General features: G+C 42.1%; 1 protein-coding gene across 9 annotated transcripts in view; it reads left to right on the forward strand.

Moving 5' to 3' along the window:
- TTC7A (tetratricopeptide repeat domain 7A) overlaps positions 1–20565 on the forward strand; it is a 166500-nt gene that overhangs the window by 78496 nt on the left and 67439 nt on the right. For all 9 annotated transcript variants that reach the window (XR_009727492.1, XR_009727491.1, XM_061367221.1 and 6 more), the window contains one exon: positions 1186–1346. Coding sequence is in view for 7 of the 9 variants with exons in the window: in XM_061367221.1 (XP_061223205.1) it covers positions 1186–1346 (161 nt within the window). In the remaining 2 variants the exon portion in view is untranslated. The remainder of the gene's footprint in view (positions 1–1185; positions 1347–20565) is intronic.

The following is a 20565-nucleotide window of genomic DNA, read 5'->3' on the forward strand; positions in this document are numbered from 1 at the left end:
CTTGCGTATGCTCAGTAAGAGAGAAATGTCACTTGCACATTAGGATTAAGTTGCGCCATGAACAGCGTATGTACCATGCTCCCTTCGGGACACCTGGCATCTAGAAAACCAGCAACCTCTGTTGTAACAGCAGGCAGTGTCGTTGTGCTTTCCTTAGTTACGTGCTACCTGTTTTACTGAGTGATCTGTGGAGGTGGTGGGAAGTCACACTGGTGGTATGCCAGTGTCTGCAGAGCTTTGCTAGGTGGGAAGTTCTCATAGTAGGAAAGAAGGAAATATATTCTTCATCCCTTAAGGGAACGGGAGGGGAAATATATATGAGGAAAAGAAATGTATTCATTTTCTGTCTTGCTTTCTGCAGGCATCCAGGGCCAAACACAGATCTGGAATAACCTAAGTAACAGGGATTTCAGATACTAGAGAACTTTATAAAAAGTCCTCCTTATAAAACTTACTGGTAGCCAAAGGCAAGAAAATCTACTAAAGAAGTTCCCTTCTGAACAGGTAGCCTAAAATAGGGTATTAGATCACAAAGCGCATGTGATATACTTGCATGCATTATAGATGTTAAGTTTTCTGCCAAGTGAGACTTTATTCTAATTACATGCTGCTGCTGCGAGTGTCAGGACTGCTCTTTACATAGCTGCTAGCAAAGATATTTCTTTTTCTGACAGCATTTGACTCTTTTATTTGACTCTTTTATATTGACCCTTTTACCCTTGAACAGTCCAATTTTTGTGTTCTTGATCCGAGTCGTGAAAGACCTTGTACAGCCATCACAAGAGACAAAATGAAGCAGAGATGTGTGCTGTCCCTCAGGTGAAGGGCAACCACCCATCCTAGAAATGGAGTTGAGAATAGGGCCATTGTAGTGGAGATGTTCACAGCACAGGAGCACCATGTCAAAATAAGAGGGGGTTGATTTATCAGGTCTGCTTCTCCTGTTTATAAGCAGTGATATAGTAACGCTGCAGATTCCTTTCTCTAGAATGTGTGGTTTTTCTTCAGGCAGCACAGTCTGTTAATCTTGGCAGTCTATTCAGATGGTGGAACTCTTTCTCATAGGTGCCTAAGTAAGATTTCTTTGTAATTTCTAATGACTGTATTTTTTTCTTACCTTTGAGATACAACAAATGACTGAAGGAGAAATGTGTTGGTTTTATTTCTACCCCTGTCTCTTCCCAGATTTCTGATGCTATAGAACATCTTCAAGAAGCACTGCAACTGTGCAAAGATGACATGAATTCACTTCATCTACTGGCCCTCCTCTTTTCAGCTCAGAAGCACTATCAGCATGCACTGGATGTTATCAACATGGCTGTGGTTGAGTACCCAGAAAGCTTTAGGTAAGAGTTACAGCATGACGTGGTACATCCCGACAGGAATGATCTGCTCACTAGCTCTGTTAAATCAGGTTTGCTACTGGTGTGCCACTCTCCTGTCTGTATTGTGAAGCTCAGGGTATTCTTTTGATTTTCTGTCTTCACAGGCTTTCAGAATTAATCTTTGTGCTTCTTTGCTTTTCCATTGTTTGTCTTTCTGTATTGTGCTGATGGCGTTTTCTCCCATGTATCTCCCTTTACTTTTTCATATGTCACTTTACACATGGAAAAATGAGTGTGAGGCTTCTATGATGATGTTTGTGTGTATCACAAATCATTTTGTATGTGGTAAACTCCGTGGTTAAAGACAAACAAATTCTTCATTTTATTGACCATTCTTTTGATGCTCATGTACAACACAACTTGCTGCAACATCACAGTTAGGGAAAAATATCAGTTGAAAGTCATAAGTTGAAATAACATGTAGTGGAAAGGATGGTTTGGCTGCCTAAGAGCAGGTTTGAACCAGCACAGACTTCTTGGAGCCAGAGGTTTGCACTGTTCTGTGTTTGACTCAGTCCTTCATCCATCCAAGGGAGATAAATTGAATTCCTTACAATTTACTTTCATGAGATTTCAAAACAATGACTTTGTCTGTTCTGTGCCAAAAAAACAAGCTATTGTGATATTCTCAGGTCATTGCATGCTGGCCGAGTTTTGCAGCCAAACTGCAGAAAATCCTGTTGCGATGCTCAAGACCCAACTCAAGACCAACTGATGTTTTAAACCCATGCAGCATCGCCTTTAGACAGTCTGTTTTCTCTGGAGAGAGGGAGCATTCTCCACAGGTGTTGTCCAGCAGCAGACTGGGACTTTTTCTAAACCAAAGCACGAGAATGTTCCAAGTGAGACTAAGCCTATCTAAATGGGAGCATGAATGCTTTAGGGTCTTTTAGAGCTATGGGGCTATATCAGCATATAATGCTTTTGATTGTAAACTGCATGTTGGCATTTAAAATAGCTCCGCTGCCTGTGTTTTTGAGGTTACTTTGCGTATGTGAGGAGCTAAGACTGTCCGTGCACATCTTTGAGAATGAAATGAAAATTAGTAATGGAGAAGCTTTTAAAATGATGCCAGTGTCTCTTCAGAGTGTGAACATGGGTATGATTGAAACAGGAAACACTCCAGTGGCTGCTAAATTGTGTTTTGTGGTTTGAAAGTAATAGGCATAGTAAAAACCTCATGTCTTACAGTCAAGGGTCAGATGTTCATTGAGGACCTCAAACACTCAAAGCTAGACAAGACAGGAAGAAGAAAATGGTTATTTATGTGAGGAGCAGAGTATTTGCCATGTCAGATCAACCAACTGGTCCATCAAGTCCTGGATCTTTCCTCTAGCACTTACAGATAATTTATGTTTTGGGGGAGGACAAACCACAGTGTGTGCAAAGCAGCTTGGAGGACTTCTGGGTGGATTTCCTGGCACTGTCTGGTGATCTGATTGCCCCAAAGTGGGAAACAATATTATATCCTATGCTTCTGTCAGTACCATTCTTCATGTGCGGAAGGACCTTGCAAGGAAGGAGTAGCAGAATAGGTTGTTTCTGATAGAAATGATTAATATTGGTAGTGAAAGCCACAGGTTCATGCTTATTCCTAGACACAGGCTTTCTAGAGTGTGTGCTCTTGGAAGAACCCCTCTTAGCTCCCTGCGTGCACTGTGATACGTAACACAGTTGGCAATGAGACTTGTTCACAGGTACACATGGATGCAAGAATAGCGGCTGGCGTCTTGCCTGCTGCTATCGCCAGTCTGTCTGTGTGTGTCTTTCTCTAAAGCAGCCAGCAAATAAGTGATGAGTGAGGGAATGGAGAAAGAGTGTGACAGGAAAAAAATGGAATGAAAATTTTAACAAGCATTTCTGAAGAAAGGGAAGAACAGGAATCCAGTGGGAGGGGGGCAGGAGCAAGAAGACTACAGACTCAAATCTGCAACTGCTTCAGACTCTCTAGAGGTCTAAAGTACAGTTTATGCTGGGAGGGCTTTAGTGCTTTGTAAAACCTCTGTGAAGGGAGAAAAACCTGATGCTATTGTGTATCTCCAGTTGTTATTGCCTTATAGAAAAATTGTAGGAATTTTTACTACCATGAGAAATGACTACAGGATATTTCATGTAAATAGTATAGGCAAGTTCAACTGCGTGAGTTTAAAGCTGAATTTAGAAGAGGTTGATTATTTTTCCCAATTCACATTGGTATGAACCAGGCAACTGTGTAATGTGGTGCCTGAGGGCTTCTTTCCTAATGGCAGCTCTTTTTGGAAGCAAAGTTTGATGGCATGTATCAAGAAAAGAAGGTGAAAGCTGCATTAAAGGACTTTACGGCTCCATAGATGACAAAAAATTAAAGCATTAACTGGGGGTATATCCTGAACAAAAGAAAGAATAATACATAAAAAATTAAGGTCTTCGCTGGCCAAACTATGGACATCTCATACTGTTTTGTTGCTCTCTGTATGTAATTAAGGTGAGTTTGTTCTCACTTTTTATTTTCATATTAAATTCTTGCACTGTGTACTTTAAAGAAGTGATTGTTCACAATGTCACGTAGTTGGTTAGTGGTTGAAGCAACTGGAAAAACTACACTGCATTGCTCAGCTAACACATGGCATCCTTTGGCATGAGCCACATAACACTGTCCCAAATGTGTCTATAAGTGCTGCTTGTTGGAGTGTTGTTTAAACTTAAACACGTACTTCACATCTCAGTGGTTGGCTTGATGCATAGGGAGGAGGGATACGAAAGCTAGACACTAAGTACAGTGAGAGGTGGAGTGTTTTGGATCAAGCTGTTGGTGAAGAATGTTGAAGAACAGCTGGATATCCAAAAGCACAAGTTGTTAAAAAAAAATGAGCTTAGGAAGATCACTTCTGATTGAAAGGCAGCATATAGTAACAAATACGTTACATTAATCAGTGAATGGCTGAATTGGAGCACTTAGATGCGCTGTCAAGCAATACACTGTCAAGCAATGGCAGAGGAAGACTGGATAGAGGAAGAATGAGAGCTATAGCAAGATGGGATGAACCAGTAGAAATACACTGATTTTATATTCATTGCCATGAATATAAAAAGTAGAAATAATAACAGCCTTTATATGGGAGGTGTTGTCTGTATTTTTCAGGTTTTTCACCTGAAAAAGCCCTGGCTCCTGTGGAGGCAGGCTGCCCACAGTACAGCTTCATGCTTGTACATCCTGTCAATGTTGGTATGCTTTTAAAAGAAGTTAGTAAATGCAGCATCAGCAGTTAGGTTTGGTATATATTTCAAAGCACTGTCTTAAGCTTAATTTGGGAGAGAAGACTCCTGATAGCATCAACTGTCTCCCCTCTAGGTCAGTTATGCTGTTTACAAGGCTTTCTTAAGATGGATTCCTTCATCTTTTTTCAAACTCAAAAACCATCCTTTCAGGCAGTGTTCTACCTGGGACTGGCTGTCATTACCTCCCTAGGCTTGTTTTGGGGATAGATCTTTTTACCTGGAAGAAATAATATTCGTGAGCTACCCCTCTTGCCCTCCAGGTGATCTTCTTAAAATAGTGCATTGTTTTTCTAGACAGAAAGAATTTCCCCTTTTAAAGCCTGTATTCACACCTCACAGTGTCCCATGCAGAAGTCCCATAGGTCTGGCAGCCTGCGGAGCTCACCACAGAGCCTATCTGACATGGTCCTTTATCTTCAGGTAGTAATATTTCCTCCTTCCTGTTTCACTTGTGTAAGATTGACTTTGTCCTCTGGACTCACCCACTCTACCAGGGACTGTTTTGCTCTCTGGTCATCTTTTATCTGTATTTGGTTAGCTCCCTGCATTGAAGGATTAAGGTCCGTACCTACCCTACAGTTGGAAATAGGATATCAATATTATGGATACTCCATTGCTTTATAATTGCTCCCAGACTGCTTATCAAAATGTGTTCTGTTGTTTGCTAGTTTGTTTTTTGTCCCCTGGATAGCTCCCCTTTAAGTTACAAGAATACATTCTTCTGACATAAGTACAACAGCTTCTAATTGCTGAAATGATCATGTCTTTGTAACAGTTCTGTGTGTGGTACAGGACTCGTAATTCTTAAGTGAATAGCCACTTCCTCCTCTTCCTTCCTAAAGTGTAAAGTCACTATTCTGTTGCTTTGAGTCTCAAAACTAGTTTTAAAGAGAAATAACTGAAAACGTTTAGAAAGGGCTGCTATTCTACAAATAAAGACTCAAAAAGAAGCAGGTGGGGTGGTGTTTTAGAGCAGCGTAGCTGTCAAATGCAGATGCTTTTGTTCTACCCAGATATTTGCTATCATGAAAGTAATTATTGTAAATGTAGTGCAAAGAAAGCTCAGAAGGCAAAGAAATATTAAATGTATGTCTTGGAGACCCTCAATAAAATACAGTAAGTAAATTTTGCATGGAGAATTGTGTGTTATTTTAGCAGAGAGGTTTGTAGTGGTTTTCCTACAGCCAGCCCTCAAAATACAAAGTCCTCTTCTAGAAGTGGCTTACAGATAGCAAATGTCCTTGACTTCATCACTACTACAATTAATTTTGTGAAGGATGCGTGCAGTAATCATCTGGCAAGGTTTATTTGTCATAGTGTGGTGCAGACTTACTGTGGGGAGAGCCATTCTGTGCTATATAAGCGATGCCATTTACCAGGTGCTTCCATTTGCTATGGAGAATCCCCAGTGCAAAATCAGAATCTCAAAACTCATGATTAAACTGGCATCTTTTTGGTTTGGTTTATGTTTTTCCATTGCTTGTCAAGCTATTTCTTGTATGTTGAAAATAAACATCTCTTGTCTTCTTTGAGCAATATCTTCATGGGAATTAGTGGAGAACTATATAATACCATTGACAGCAATAAAGTAGAACCGTCATCTTTCCTATAATCATCAATAAGGAGGAGTCACTTGCCTCTCAGTGGATGGTTTGCAAACCTTTGTCTTAGGCCTAGACTCTACTACAGTTTTTGTTAGGATAGTTGTACCTCCCACCTCGCCCTCAGGTAATGTGATTGTACTGGAGAACGGTTCTACCACAGAAGTGGTGGTGACCTGTCTTTAGAAGTATGGCTTTAGAGAGTCAGCTCAGCCTGCCTATATGATTGCAGTTCATTAGGCAAGAAGCAAGGAAGTCTGATGCATCTTGTCAGGTGATAAAACAAACTTGTTAAAGTTCTCAGGATATTGTTTTGCTTTAATTCCTCAAGGATGCAAGATCTGAGGATCTAAAACAAGGATAAATGAATGTTTTGGCTGTAGCATTTCATCATACTAGACAAGTTTTATAAATAGGATATTCAGAACTCTTACGGATGGACATCTTGTAAGCTGACTTCTTGTAGTGGTGTGTCCACACACTGGCTGGTGAGAGTGACCCACAAATGTGTTTAATCTCTGTGCTGATGCCCAATACATTAATAAGAATAATAAAAGATGGAAGTATGTACTTAGGTGATATGACAGTACTGTGCTACAAGAGTACAAAACATGTATTCTGTTTTCAGAATACATGCTTCACTTAAACAAAAGAGATGTATTATGTAGATTTAGAAAGGTTGAAATTGGGCTTTGTGCTATAGCAACCATGAATGTTTGCTTTTGTTGGCATGTTATGATTCCTTGTTGGTTTTATAAAATTAACAAAAAAACTCCTTGGTGATACATTGCAATAATCAGGTCTATAGTCTGTGGAACAGGTAATGTTGCTGATATACTAAAGGAGAGCTTTAAGCTAGTCTTCTGACTTTTATTCATCGTAACACCTATCCAAGACTGGATTCTTATTTTGGCAAGTTGAAACAGATATAAGCACCCCTTTCTAAGGGTCACAGTCTGATCTAAGACAAAAGTTGAGCAGATGAGCATGATAAGCTTTCTATCCACCATCTTAATGCAGTGGGAAGAAATATCTCCCTAGCTGGCTCATGTCTGTTTGTGCCAGGACCAGATTTGTTAGTGTATGTATCAATCTTAAAATTGTATGCGTGGATTGAGTGGTACATGGGGAGGATTCCATTCCCTCATAGCACAGGCTTCAGGTTATGAATCAAAGGAATAAACCAGAGCTTAGACAGGAAACCTATTGCAGACTTATTTTCTTAGTATGAAATGAAAAGAAGGAACAGCTCTGCAGTTTTGCAACCTTAGTGGCAATGGAGATGAAAGATCAATTTTACTTCATAATAACTTTGTTCCTGCCACCTGAGTAAATGGCTACTGCCTCCATTCATTTAAGACCTTTATAGCGAGCAGCAGTGCTTCCAGATGCTAGTTTTGGCATTGAGAGGTAACACAAGTACTGCAAATGCATAGGCTTCACTTCAGAAATTTAAGAATAAATTCCAAAGTGCAGGAATTGGCTGATGAATATGGCTGATTTGAGATGAGATAGTTGCTAATCAGATTTATTTGTGTAAAAGCGAGAAGTTCCATAAGGGAACATCAGTAAATTTGTGTTTGGGATTTTAAGCTCAGATTTTGCATGCTCTGGTGTAGATCCCTGCTGTGCATTTGTTGGGGCTGCTGTCTTGCTTTGACGTGACATTTTAAGGCTTAATGACTACTGATAAGCCAGAGGAAAATGAAACCTGCAAACCGCTTTGTGGCAGTAATAACTGGCTAAGTTATTTGTTGATCTTTAAAATCTGTGTTTCTTTGATGAGTCAGGCCTTAATGGAATAAAGTCTGCTCCTTCAGCACTGCTGCTTTTTGAAAGAGCAAAATGTCAATTTTATATTCTTCTACTTGCATTTATCTTATGCAATTAACTTCTTGCCAGTACTTTCTCACCTGGATGGAGAGAAGATGCTTTTTGGTTCCTGCTGGCTCACTCCAGTGCACTGTAGATACCTGCCGTACCAGTGAGTTAGTCCCCCAACATGCACGTTTCTCCCTGCTAAGTGCCACTGTCTTTCAAACAGCTGCTGGATGTTCTGCTTTATATTCAAAGGAAGTGTTTAGGAGCCCTGACTGTCTATGTTGAATGCTGGAATATATTGAAAAACAACATGTGTATATTGTTTGGGCAGCAGAGTCAAGTTGGCAGTAGGAACTCTGTGGGCTATAATGTTCAGCTGTAGTCCATGCATGTAGGGGTTACCCAGTGTGAGGGACTTGGTGATTGGGATCAGTGTTTCCACTGGGCAGTTTTGTGAACTCCAAGGGTAGACCTGGGTCACTGAGACCAGGAGGAGGACCTGAGGCATGCTTCATGCCTGGAAATCAAAGAGAGAACCAAGGGGAAAACATGGTGTTGGTGTGGGAAGCCCAGCTCTAAACCTTCCCTTCCTGCTGTGGGGCTACACATGGGTACAGAGGGGTTCATAGGGTACCACCATTTATTAGCAGCTTCAGACGTTAGTTCTGCTGGAAAACATGGTTAGAACCTTCTTGACCTGAACTCCTTCAGGGCTTTTTCATTATATGAGTAAAAGCAGAAAGCAAACCACTGTTTGGCTGTTTTTCATGTCTGTACATCTAGTGAAGGTGAAGGCTGTGAAGAGTCTGCTGTCAAACGTACAGATCTGATAATCTGAAATTGTTTCCTGGGGCACTCACAGGGGCCAGAGGAACGGAGGAAGATGGTTTTGGGGTTTGGTTGGGTCATTTTTTGTGGGTTTTTTTTCTTAGGCATTCCTGGATTTCCTGAGACCTTTAAAACCCCTCAAATGCAAGGATGATCAGGAGTCCTTTCTTGATTGAGAATTCATTTTTCAACACGCAGAATTGTTAGCATTTACTGAGAATTGCTGATGATAATCATTTCTGGAAAACACAGGTCCTGAAATAGAGAGAGGCACGGATGGTACGCTTAGCAAATTGTTTTTCAGCACAGTAAATTGCTTTCCAAGAAATCACAGTGTGGTCAAGCCATGTTGTGTCTCAGATGGGTATAAATCTCTGATCACTCAATGAAAGGGTTGGCTTTTTTTTCATCTCCAGCTGGAAATTTCAGACTCGAGTGACTTCTGCTCTAAGGTCCTAGGAGTATTTGTTTGTCTGATGAGTACAAAATGTTTTGGGTTTCATTATTTCCTCTTCAAAAAGAGGAGGGAGGGGGGATATGTTCAGACTTGCTGAAGAACTCACCAGGGAACAGAAGCTGAATATAGTAGTTTTTCAGGCACAAATGTGGTTTTTAACTTCTGAAAATAAGGAAAGCCCTTGCTCTTCAGTGTCCCAGAAACACTGGCAATAATTGCATCTTAGATGGTAAGTGTACTTATCATTGAAGACGTGTACTATTGACACGAATGTCTTGCGAACCAAGAATGTAAGCAGGCATAGTCCTAGTATTTGATATTAGTCACTGCTCATGTCACTGAATGTGTTAGTCCTTGTTAGTAAAGGAAAAAGAATGATGAATGGAGATGTTATAATCGAAGAGACTGACACAGAAGTTCTGCATTGGCAACATGTCTTTTAAAATGCTCATATACATTTCACAATATGCTAACATTTTTGCAACACCAAGCAGATAATATGAATAAGTTTTGTCTTTCCTTTATTCATTTTCACCTTGGCTTGAAGCTTTCTGTTCTGCACATAGCTCTGCAGTAAGTCTGTCGTAAGACTGTTTCAAGAGGAAGGGTGAACACAAGGATTGAGAGCTAAATGGTTCTAATCAAGTGTTGCAGTCAGTAACAGAATTCTTCCTACGTACACCAACAGAAAATTTAACCCAGGACTGCAAAAGTAAATGTAGAATTGTGTTTCTGAGCACTGCAGCTGGAAATGTGAATTGCTGGAGATCTTGCAGGTCAGGAAATGAGTGCAGTGACCTCTACTCCATATGCATCTATCAGCTGGACAAGTGGCAAGAAGGTGATAACTGCCACCTGAAATGAAGATCTTACACGTAAGCAGTTGTGCTGGAATTCAGAGCGAAGAGACTCCTGAGCATCTTTTGCTAACCTTTTTCTCCTGGAATCTGGCCATTTGTATCTGCCATCTGAGCACATGAAATGACTTGAGGTTATTCTGTAGCTTTTCTTTTTATTTTCTCAGGACAAGGTCAGTGTCCTTCTGTTGTTGGTATTTAGCACAGTGGTTCTCTGAACCCAGCTGAGACTATAGCGTGCCACTGCAGTCAGTGTAATGAACAGGAGAGATGGCCAGTGGGCAAAGGGAGCTGCAAGGAGCTGTGCTACTGAGTGAAAGAGGAATCAGTGCCTCCCACCCCATGAGTTTCAATAACCAGTCATTTTGTTTGGTTCTTCAAAAATTAGATATTTGCTGTGTTGGGTAGAAAAGGAAAAAAAAAATCTTGTGATTGGCTTAATAAATTGTGGTAATACTTAAGCGTGCAGCATAACAAAGTAAGAATGACATAACTTGACATGAAACAAAGGGATACAGTACAGGCATGAGGATCATCTTTGGAATCTTTTCCAGCCCTTCCCATACTTTTGCAGTGGAAGTGCTTGGAGAAGCTGTACTGCAAAAATGGCACTTGAGGTGAGGAATGTGTGGCATCTGCACAGACCCAGGTGCTAATCCCAGCATCCATGGCCCCACCAGGAGTGGGGTGCTCCCTGACATATAAGGATGCAGAACGATAGATGCTGGCTGCTGGACCATCCTTCATGGGAGTGAGAAACAGTGGGTGCACCAGTTGCAGAATGTATACCCATCCTGCTGGGGCTGCTCCCCTTGGTGATATGGCTGGGCTGGATTCATCCCATCTCCTTGGGCTGCTTCTGGCAGCCTCCATAGAGATGTGGGTCTGTGCTGCTTGGGCTCACACTCGTGAGCCTTGCAGGCCCCATGGGCTGCCTTGGACTGTGCAGCAGCTCTTCAGCTGGGCATCGACTAGCCTAGACATATCAAACTACAGTGACTGCCAGCAAGGCAGGCAAAGCGCTGGTGATAACTAGCACTGGATAGCAGACTGGGACTCTGAGAGCAAAAGGGTCAAATATTTCCCTGGCCAGCACTATCCAAGCACGTGCTAATGCACACAGCACTCCCCAAGGCTTACATGTCCCATGTACTGGGTTAAAATGAAGCTCCAGTGATGTGCACCTCAGGAAGCTGCTAGTTAGTGGCATGGGGCCAGTGTTCATTTCTGGTAGTTCATGCTACTGCCAGCCAGATGTGCTGATCTCACCCCAGGGAATCCTTAATCTACCTGGGATTGCTTTAATCTGTGCTGTTCCTGTGCCTTTGGAAGGAATGGCTCATTGAGAGGGAGAGCGCAGAGACTTTCTCTGCCTTTCTGAGCCTCCATGCTACTGCTGTGGTATGGAAAGACTTGTTTAGAGTTGTGCACCATGGTACTGAGAGTTAATCATTTGGAGGGGGGTTTTTGCATCCAAAACGCTTGTGTGAATTAATGCTTTTTCTTACACAATTGCATGTAGGAGTCAGGGTACATATACTAAATTATCTTTCAATCAAGCACATTCTCTTGAAACTAAACTGGATGGTACATTTCTTGTTTATTGCTCTAGCATTAAAGCAGATGGAAGTGCTTGGAGAATCTTTTGTTGCCAGGGGTGCAAACTGTATCCCCCCTTAATCAAGAGGCTGCATATTGTCAGTTTGGAAATGCCAACTGGAAAAAGGTTTGGTTTCTCAAATCCACTTTAAAAACAGAAAAAAACCCAAAACATAATAGATGCACTCTTTGGAGCCGTTACACCAGGTGATTTTCCAGCACAAAAGGTGTTGGAACCTGCTCTACCAGCAGCTCTGGGATTATGTTGCATCCTTCTCAGTGACAACCAGCAATTGCCTGCTGCTTCCCTGTCAAGGGTTCGCGTAGCAGGGGCATAGTCCTGCGCAGAAGAGGAAGGGAAACCCTGTAGGGTGGTGATGTCCAAGTGGGTGTCTGTGTGTTTCTTAGGGAGTGTAAAAACAAGCACATGTTAAACTTATGCAACGTTAGTTTTATTATTTAAGCCCTATGATGATACTGTGAAGGACAGTATCGAAATAAGATGCAGGAAGGAATGTTGTATGCGGCTTGTTAGCTGTGATAGCTACATTGGAAAGCATGTAAAGGGTTCTAGTACATATTTGTGATGTTCTAGAGGTAAAACTGGTCTTACAAGAATGAAATACCTTCTTCAGATGCCTCCCTGGCTCAGAAACTTCCTAATCCTTGCAATACACTTTTGTCTTTGGATGTGCATCAGGTTATGAGTTTAGACTTTGCTCATTTCTCCACCTAGTTCTCCTGCAGACTTCTATTGCAAAAAATGAATTTTAGACATGTCAATATCCACTTCTGATCTCATATAAGGGGCCCTGCACATGGCAGAGCCAGTGTCTCATTTTGCAAGTTACAGCAGTACGTGCCTTGAATTCTGGATGTAAGCAATATCCTAGCTGAAAAATAACTTACTCTTTTCTCAACACAGCATAAGCAACAGTACAGTGTAAAGTTGCTATGCCACAAAAAGCTAGAAGCAGCGCTCACAAATCATGTATTCCAGCAGGTACTCATTATGTGCCTACATAGACTAGGCCATTAGTGTGGGATTAGTTGCCAAGTCGTGGGAGAGGGAGAAATCATGGTTTTAGGTGTCTCTGTGAGTACAGGGAAGAACCAATGAAGCAATTCTGCATCCAAACAGCACCTTAAGGAAATCTTGTTTCTTACAGCATAGGGCAGATTGGCTCTTCAGCACTTAGGAGGCTGTTAATAAGCTGTAAGACTGGTTGCAAAGAATGTCACAGCTAAAACCGAAAAGTGTTGCTCTGCCATTAGGGACAAAGCCACATACAGGTTCTCACAAATGAATGAATAAATTCTAAATGCTTCCTCCGATGTGTGAACGCCGAAATTAACACCGCTGATTTCTGCACACTAAGAATAGTGCAGGGTGTCAGCACCGAGGGAGGAAGGGAAAGAGTCTTCTCCAGCATTCAGATTGCTTAAAGCTGAAACTGTGTAGTCTAAATGGCTACATCTTCCATTTCAGAAATGAGCTATATAGCCCTGTGTTAGAGAAACCCCGTGTCATTGCCTTCGCCCCAACCTAAGCGATGCTTTTACTGCAGGAAAACAAGTGTACAAACATGGATTTTTCTGACCTCGGTACTTGTAAGTGCTTATCATTGCTTCTGAGCAGGTTCTGTTTGGGCTATTGGCATTTTAAGAGAAAGCTTAGTGCCTGGATTTCAAGCTGAAGGGAAGGAAAGCCACACTGTTTTACCCTACCCAAGTAGGGGCAAAAGCAGAGCTGAGAACAGTGCAGATGGCCTGAGTCGGACTGGCGCATGGTACTGGAGCATCAGCATCAGATGACTCCCTTAAAAAATGAGGCCCTGTCATCTCTCTGTTTTCACTGGGGAGCTCATAAACCACTTTTCCAGGATTATGCATAATAGCAGTTTGGCTGAAAATATCCCCCAGAAGAACAAGAAAAGAATCCTATGAAATCAGAATGTATTAAAGGCCAAGGAAGGGAGGGTATTTCTTTTATTTTCATACTTGATGTTACATTATTATCAGCTTTGTTTGATGAAACTTAACAAAGCAAAACCTCGCACTTCTGCAGGATGTGTGTTTTCAACCCAGTGCTATCCAAACTGGCTACAGGCGTTTTTCTCCCATCAAATTCAATGGCCTCTCAGCAAATGTTATTAAACTCAATTGCCAATTTCTCCTGTACACGACAGCCACTGCCAACAGCGTAATTGTCCAGGGAGGAAGTCACTGCTTGTCTTGCTCAGTCCATCTACATTCCTTCACAGTTTTAGCCTATATCATGAACAATGCTGATTATGAGTTCATCATTTAAACAGTGCCATTAAACTGCGCGCCCTAATCAGCGCGAGGCATTTTGAGTTGGGCTTGGAATAGAATTTGCAAGCGGGACTCTGCGCAGAGCCGGTGCTTTGTGAAGTTTAAGGCTGCAGTTGTGTCGAGGTTTTATATAACAAATGCCTCATGCCTTAGTCAGGGCCACTTGTAGTGAGAGTAGCTATAGTAACAAAACAAAGTTTCTAGCTAGCGAAGGAGTATTTCCAGTGAGCAGGACATCAGTGTCTGATCCAGCCCCTGAAATATGCTTATTTATCAGTTTTGTGTGCAATGGCTGCTACTCTATTTTCAAAGCTATGTAGACGTTTGCATTTGTTTGCTTTTGGGGTGTGTTTGTTGTTTTTTTTTCCTAAAACCTATGGAGGGATTTGTTCCTTTTGCTTTCAAATGGAAATGTTCTAATTATATTCCTGCTTTTTAAACTTGTTTTCCTAAAGAAATGGCAATTTTGCAGTTGGGCTTTTTATAATCTGAGCACTTTTGGAGCTATTGGTTGATTTAAAACAAGTTTTGCAGTGTGATAATGAAGTTTGCGCAGGTTTCCTGAGAAGAGCTGGTTGAGTCGAGGCCGGAGGGGCCAGGCAAAGCCGAGCCGTGCCGTGCTGGGGTTGGCATTCCCAGTGGGATGGAGTTTCATACCACTTGGGAAGGGACAGCTTGTTGCATTTCAGTGAAGAGTATTTAAATACCTGCTGTTTCTGTGTCTTACATGTTCATTTGCATGTGGAACAAGTGATCGAAGAGTGTAAGGAAGGTAATGAGGGATGCTGCAAAGTGATAGTCAGTACAGCTTAACCAAAACCAAACTTGCACGCATTGGAGGTACAGTAGAAGGCTGGGGGCTCAGCATGATCTGCAGGAATCAGCCTCCCTTGGAAACCTCTGTTAGGTTTTCACAGGAATCCTAACCTGAAAGCAGCAGCATGGTTAAAGGGCCAAAAGAATTATTATTCCATCAGTAAAAAGGTCTCATAAAACTTCAGTGGGGAGCTTTTCTGTTGCCAAACCCATGTTTTATGAGGAGCAGGAAGACGTTTTTAAGGGAAGCATGGCATTTGCTGAAGCAAGCTGAAAACACAGTTATTGGCCCCAAAGCTGTGATGGTGTTTGGACACTCTGTGTGCAAGTTTCCTTATCCTGGCTTCATAAATTAAGAAAGCACTAGTTTTTAAAGAGATCCCTGACCTTCTCTTCTATTGTCTGTGAATAATTGGCTTTTCTAAAGTTCAGTAACTTTCCGCTCAAGTGGATGGCACATAAATTCACATGAGGAGCCTCCAATAAAACTAAATGCATTGCCGCCCTGGAGTGGACTCTCCCATTCCATGTATTTCCTCTTTCAAGCAACAGCTTCTGGCTTCTAGCCATTTGGTGGTGGAGTATTTGGAGCACCAGGCAAGGAAGTGGAGGTGTGGAAAATAGAAGGAAAAACAGTGAAAGAAAGCCAAAATTTGGTGTTTGGACTTGGGGGAAGGTAGAAAATTCATTTCAAGCTCTTACTCAGTTTTATGGGGTCGTTCCTGCCAATCAGAAAATCTGGTAGTTTACCTTTTCTGCATAGTCAGACGCTTGTCTGCCTACCAGCAGACAGGAAACAAAAAAGCTGTTCTCTTGCAAAAGCACATTTCCTAGATGGTGAGTAACTGTAGTAAACCATGTCAGCCACAGACTCCTTGCAGTGAAACTCCGTTTGAACCTCCCAGTGGCCCTGGGATGGATCAAACGTTCCGTAATCATTTTGTACAGCACTGAAATGCAGCTGTGATTGAAGAGTAGAGCAGCTCTTTAACAGGCAATAACAATGGCATGTATCAGGTTAGGCTGGGAAGTCTGGAAGGATAATAATCTGCCAGTTCAAGTTGGGGAGGTGGTTGTAGAGAGGCACGATGTAGAGACCAGAGCTGGGGTTTTACTAGACTATAATGACCTAACACCTGTGTACCTGTAAAAATGTGACTTAGGCTCCTTCTTATCTTCAGTTAATTAAAACTTGGGATTTAGACTTCATTTACGGGATGGGTGTTAAAAATTATTAATCTTAAGGGGGCAAATGTAATCCTAAAAGACCCAAATAAAAGCTAATTCAAAGTGTTAAGGGAAGCTGGCCAAATATAACTGAATGCATCTCTTTCAGTTGGTGGTTGGAAAGATATATTTTTACTCCTCTAAATCAGCTACAGCACTAAATCCCATGATAGAAACATTCTAAAATTAGTAGAACTGGCTGGTTTTTCTGTCTTTGCTGCACAGTTCTGGTTAGGGTTATTGATGAAAAACTCAACTTTTGCCCTTCTCTCTGTTTTATTAAATCAGTAATGGGGTGAGTTAATGGATGCAGTAAGTTTCAGGCTTCATAATGTCGGTTTCTGTTGTTTTCCCAAGAACATTTAACTTTGTGGTGTTGCGTAACAACTTTAATAAGAGCACAGCAGTTTCTTTGTGATGTCTCCTGCATAACTGTGCTCTTGATTTGTGGTCCACAAGCTAATGCTTGTGGATTAGACAGGTTCATCCTTTGGATTCTCTAGAACAAAATTCCCAAGACTGTGCATCACAGTTCCCTGCAGGATAGTGGTAGTGTTCAAAACAGATTACATAGCTCAGTTCCATGGATAAAGAGACCTGAGACTCAGGTGTAATCACTACTGAGGTTGTTCTTTCCTTCTTCTGCCAGTCCATGGTGCTCATAAAAAGTAGTCACAGGTGCTTTGGGGACTGGTCTGCACTCAAACTGAAGGAAAATTGGCTGAGAACACAAATGGAGATGCAACAGTCACACAATTTCTTTCACTCTTGTAATTTAGGCCTGCTTCCTGAGCAGCAATAACAAACCATGGAATGATTCATTTGACAAGGTGAGTTGCAGTTTAACTTTTATTTATGGCAGCGGAAGAAAAACGTGTCACATGGATGTGTTCCCACACACAGCCCATGGGAGAGGAGAGGGAGGGATGAGTCCAGCACCCTCGCTGTGTTTTCTTGGTTACATAGGGAGTTTCACAGCTATGCAGTTTAGGCAGGGAGGGCTGGTGTGTGTGAACAGAGCCTCTCCTGTCTGCTGCTGCATGTGCTGCCTGCAGTGAAGCGGGGTACCTTAAATGAGGATGGAGCGGTTCACGGTGGTGCAGAGCTGTACCAAGCCACACCAGGCTGCCCCGTCAGTGCGATTAGCTGGTTTAGCAAGAGGGAACACACAGCTTACACGGTGAGGTGAAATGTGTCACTGGCTTAATCCATTTCCTGGGGTAGTCTTTGCTGGGTTAACTCCTACAGGGCTATGTTACGGAGCAAACCAGCTAGATGATGTGTTCTTTTGACTTAAGTAGTTGTCTAGATGATAGCTTTTATGGACTTGGGGAATTTATGTGCTACGGTTGTTATCATGTAGTGGCTTTGCAAAAGTGATATTTTTGTACTTGAGGCTTCAGTTGTCCATTCGTTGTATCCTGAATATAAATACCGGAATTTGTATCCATTGGAAACGTCAAGCTGTCATCTCTTCTGAGCAATCTGGAATACATAAATCTGCAGGGTTTACTGCAGCAGGCTTCACCAGGTTCAAGTGAATCAAGCACATCACATTATTATTTACATTTTTCAGTGGAGAAATGAAGCTGTTTGGGTAACTGGAAGCACACTAAAAATTCAGCATTGAGGCTGACTGATGGCAGATATTGCCTGAAAAATAAGTTTATACCTGGAGGGACCTGACAGAGCTGTGATCTTATCATGGAGTGGAAGGAGAAGGGGATTGGGGAAAATTGAATGGGAAGAACTGTACCTATATCAAATCTGCCAGATCTGGCTGCTGTAGAGCCTTTTTAACAGGACCAAAGTGGAAGAAAAACACATGAGGGGGGGAAAGTCAGTCATGCCATAAGCAATCACAAATCTGATGCATTGAGGAATCTGTCAGCTTCCAGCAGAGCTGATGTTTCTCTGAATTAATTCATTCTCTGTCTCATTCATGCTAAAAGTGCATTGCAGCTCACGTGTCTGTGCTTTTACTAACTTCTCTAGGGCATTCAGGAAAAAGATGCCCAAGAAGTTTATTGACTGTTGTCCTGAATACTCTGTACAGAAATTGACCTCAAGGATGGAATTTGCAGTACTGTTTAGTCAGCGTGTTGGATTTTGTGTTGCCGTTTCTGTTGGAGAGAATCATTCATGCAAGCTGGTGCAGGATTTCCTTGAGCACTGGGTAGCAAACGCTGTAGTTACCTTGAGTAAGGGTATAGTTGGCACTGTCCTGGGATTGCACAAATGAAATACTCATCCGTGCCTCCTGAAGCGAGGTAGCGGTAAGCTGGGCCAGCTCTTCATGTCAGTCACCAGCTTTCCCTTCTTTATAAGCTCATTTCCTGAGCCACACAGAGCAGCTCATGGCTGAGTCAAAACCACAGGTTATGCGTGTGAAAGCCTGAATTCACTGCTGTAGCTTTGCGGAGCTGTCTCACCCAGTCAGCATCCCTACCCACCCTCCCTGGGGCTTTTTCCTCCAAAGACCCTTTTATATGGTAGGTGGATTGGATACTTTCATATGCTCTTGCCCTTCTCTTGCAGTTCCAATTTTAGTGTAATTCAGGCCTGTGATGTGACAAATGCCTGCAAAGGGCTCTCATCACTATACAGCTTAGTATGTGTATATAGTATGTGTATATACTGAGGCTTTCATAGCTCGCCTCTCCATTTCTCTGCTGCTTGGAGTCATCTTGTGCTGAAGCCTGATGAACAGGGTAATTATTTGACAAAGGATTACAGCTCTGAGTCTTTCCCACTAAGGCTGAAGGAGGCCATTACTTCGTCTCATATTAAATAGCACATGGTAATTCTAAACACCTTCTGGATTTCGAATGTATTAAATCTGTTCAAGAGCAAAGAACACTGATTTTTATCTGTGTCTTTCAACAGTTTTTAAGCCAGTCCCTTTATGACAGGATTTACTTTATGCCATGTATCTACAGTCAAAGAAAATAAAAATGTCAGCTCTTCCATGGCTGCATCTTGGTGTTGGGAATCTGATTCAAAATGTCAAATTTCAGGCGCATGCTGTGTATTTGAACTGTGCTTCCTCTGGATGCCATTCCCTGAGGGAATTAATTATGGTAGGATATATCACATACATAATGACAGGCTCTGTTAAGCCTTCCGGAGGCAAAACTACCAATCAGGTCACCAGAGAGCCTGAGTGCTTTCAATTGCCTTGGAGTAAGTTCTGCACAGTGACTTTGGTATCCTTCCAATAAGTTACTTGAGGAAAGGTGTGGCTATAGTAATGCAGATATAATTCCTTCGGTGTGATGGGGATGGAAAGGAACACTCTACCTGTGTTTTGTACATATTGGCTTAGGCAGAAAAGGAAATAAACCTGAGATTATGCTCTCTGAATTACAGCTTGCTTGCACAATGGCCTTTTAAGAGGGAAAGTAGGTGCAACCGTGAACGCAAAGTGTTGTTTATGCCTAACGGTAAAACACAGGACAGTTTCATGCTTTCAGGTTGACATCTGTTCCTCCCCTTCAGACTTATTTCGAGGAAAAGCTGGTACATGCTGCTAACTTATGAGAAGGCAGAGATTATAAATACACGGTTCTGATTTATCCTGGTGTGCGCTCACCTCTTACTCTGCAGAGAGCTCCGTGCTGAATTAACAGGGTCCATGAAACAGGGTAAACACAGGGATTTCATTGTGTTCCGTCAGCAGGGGTGGGTGCGCCTGTCCCCCTTCTGAGATGTGGAGATGCAGGTCTGACCCGGAGCACCTTGGAGCTCTGCTGCAGGGCTGTTGTGCCAGTTGGCACCAGCAGCCCTGCAGAGGCCAGGCGCTTCCCCATGGGGTTTCTCTCCTTCACTCAGGAGAAGAGAAAGTACAAGTCTGTTCTCTATGAAAAGCTGGGGCTTGTTATTCATCATCACTTCTGTTCACTTCAGTTGCAGGATGCTTACGGAAGAACTAAACAGGTTTGTGGGTTGTTTTGGGCTTTTTTTGTGAGTCACTGGGAGTGTTAAAAACAACACTTTTTTGTTCCTTTTTTCATGTTTTTTCCTTTTTCTCCCCTGTTTTTTTCTTTCTAATTTACAGGCTACAATTCTGCAAATGAATAGTTTATTTGAAGGGATAAAGTAGGAAGCCAGCGGGTACATCGAACTGCACTGACCCTGCGCTTCATTTCTGTGTTTATCTGATGCATGCTCGTTTTTAGGGAGCTGAAGACAGCCTGCCTGAGCTTTTCCGACTTGAATCTCGAATGCCAGATCCCCAGCTCATTTAAAAAGATGGAAATCCATTCATTTCATCTGAACAGAGCCAGTTCCCTTCAGCTCGCTGTCTGGCCCTGAATGTTTAGTTCCTTCTACCTGTTTCATTGCAGCTATTAGCCTGAAGTTGTGGAACGGATTTCAGTTTTTAAAAGCACTGTGACATT

The sequence above is a fragment of the Neopsephotus bourkii genome, unplaced genomic scaffold (genome assembly GCF_033783945.1).
Source record: "Neopsephotus bourkii isolate Nb327-2 ecotype Australia unplaced genomic scaffold, CSIRO-AGI_Nbou_v1 NB_1373, whole genome shotgun sequence".
Taxonomy (NCBI): Eukaryota; Metazoa; Chordata; class Aves; order Psittaciformes; family Psittacidae; genus Neopsephotus; species Neopsephotus bourkii.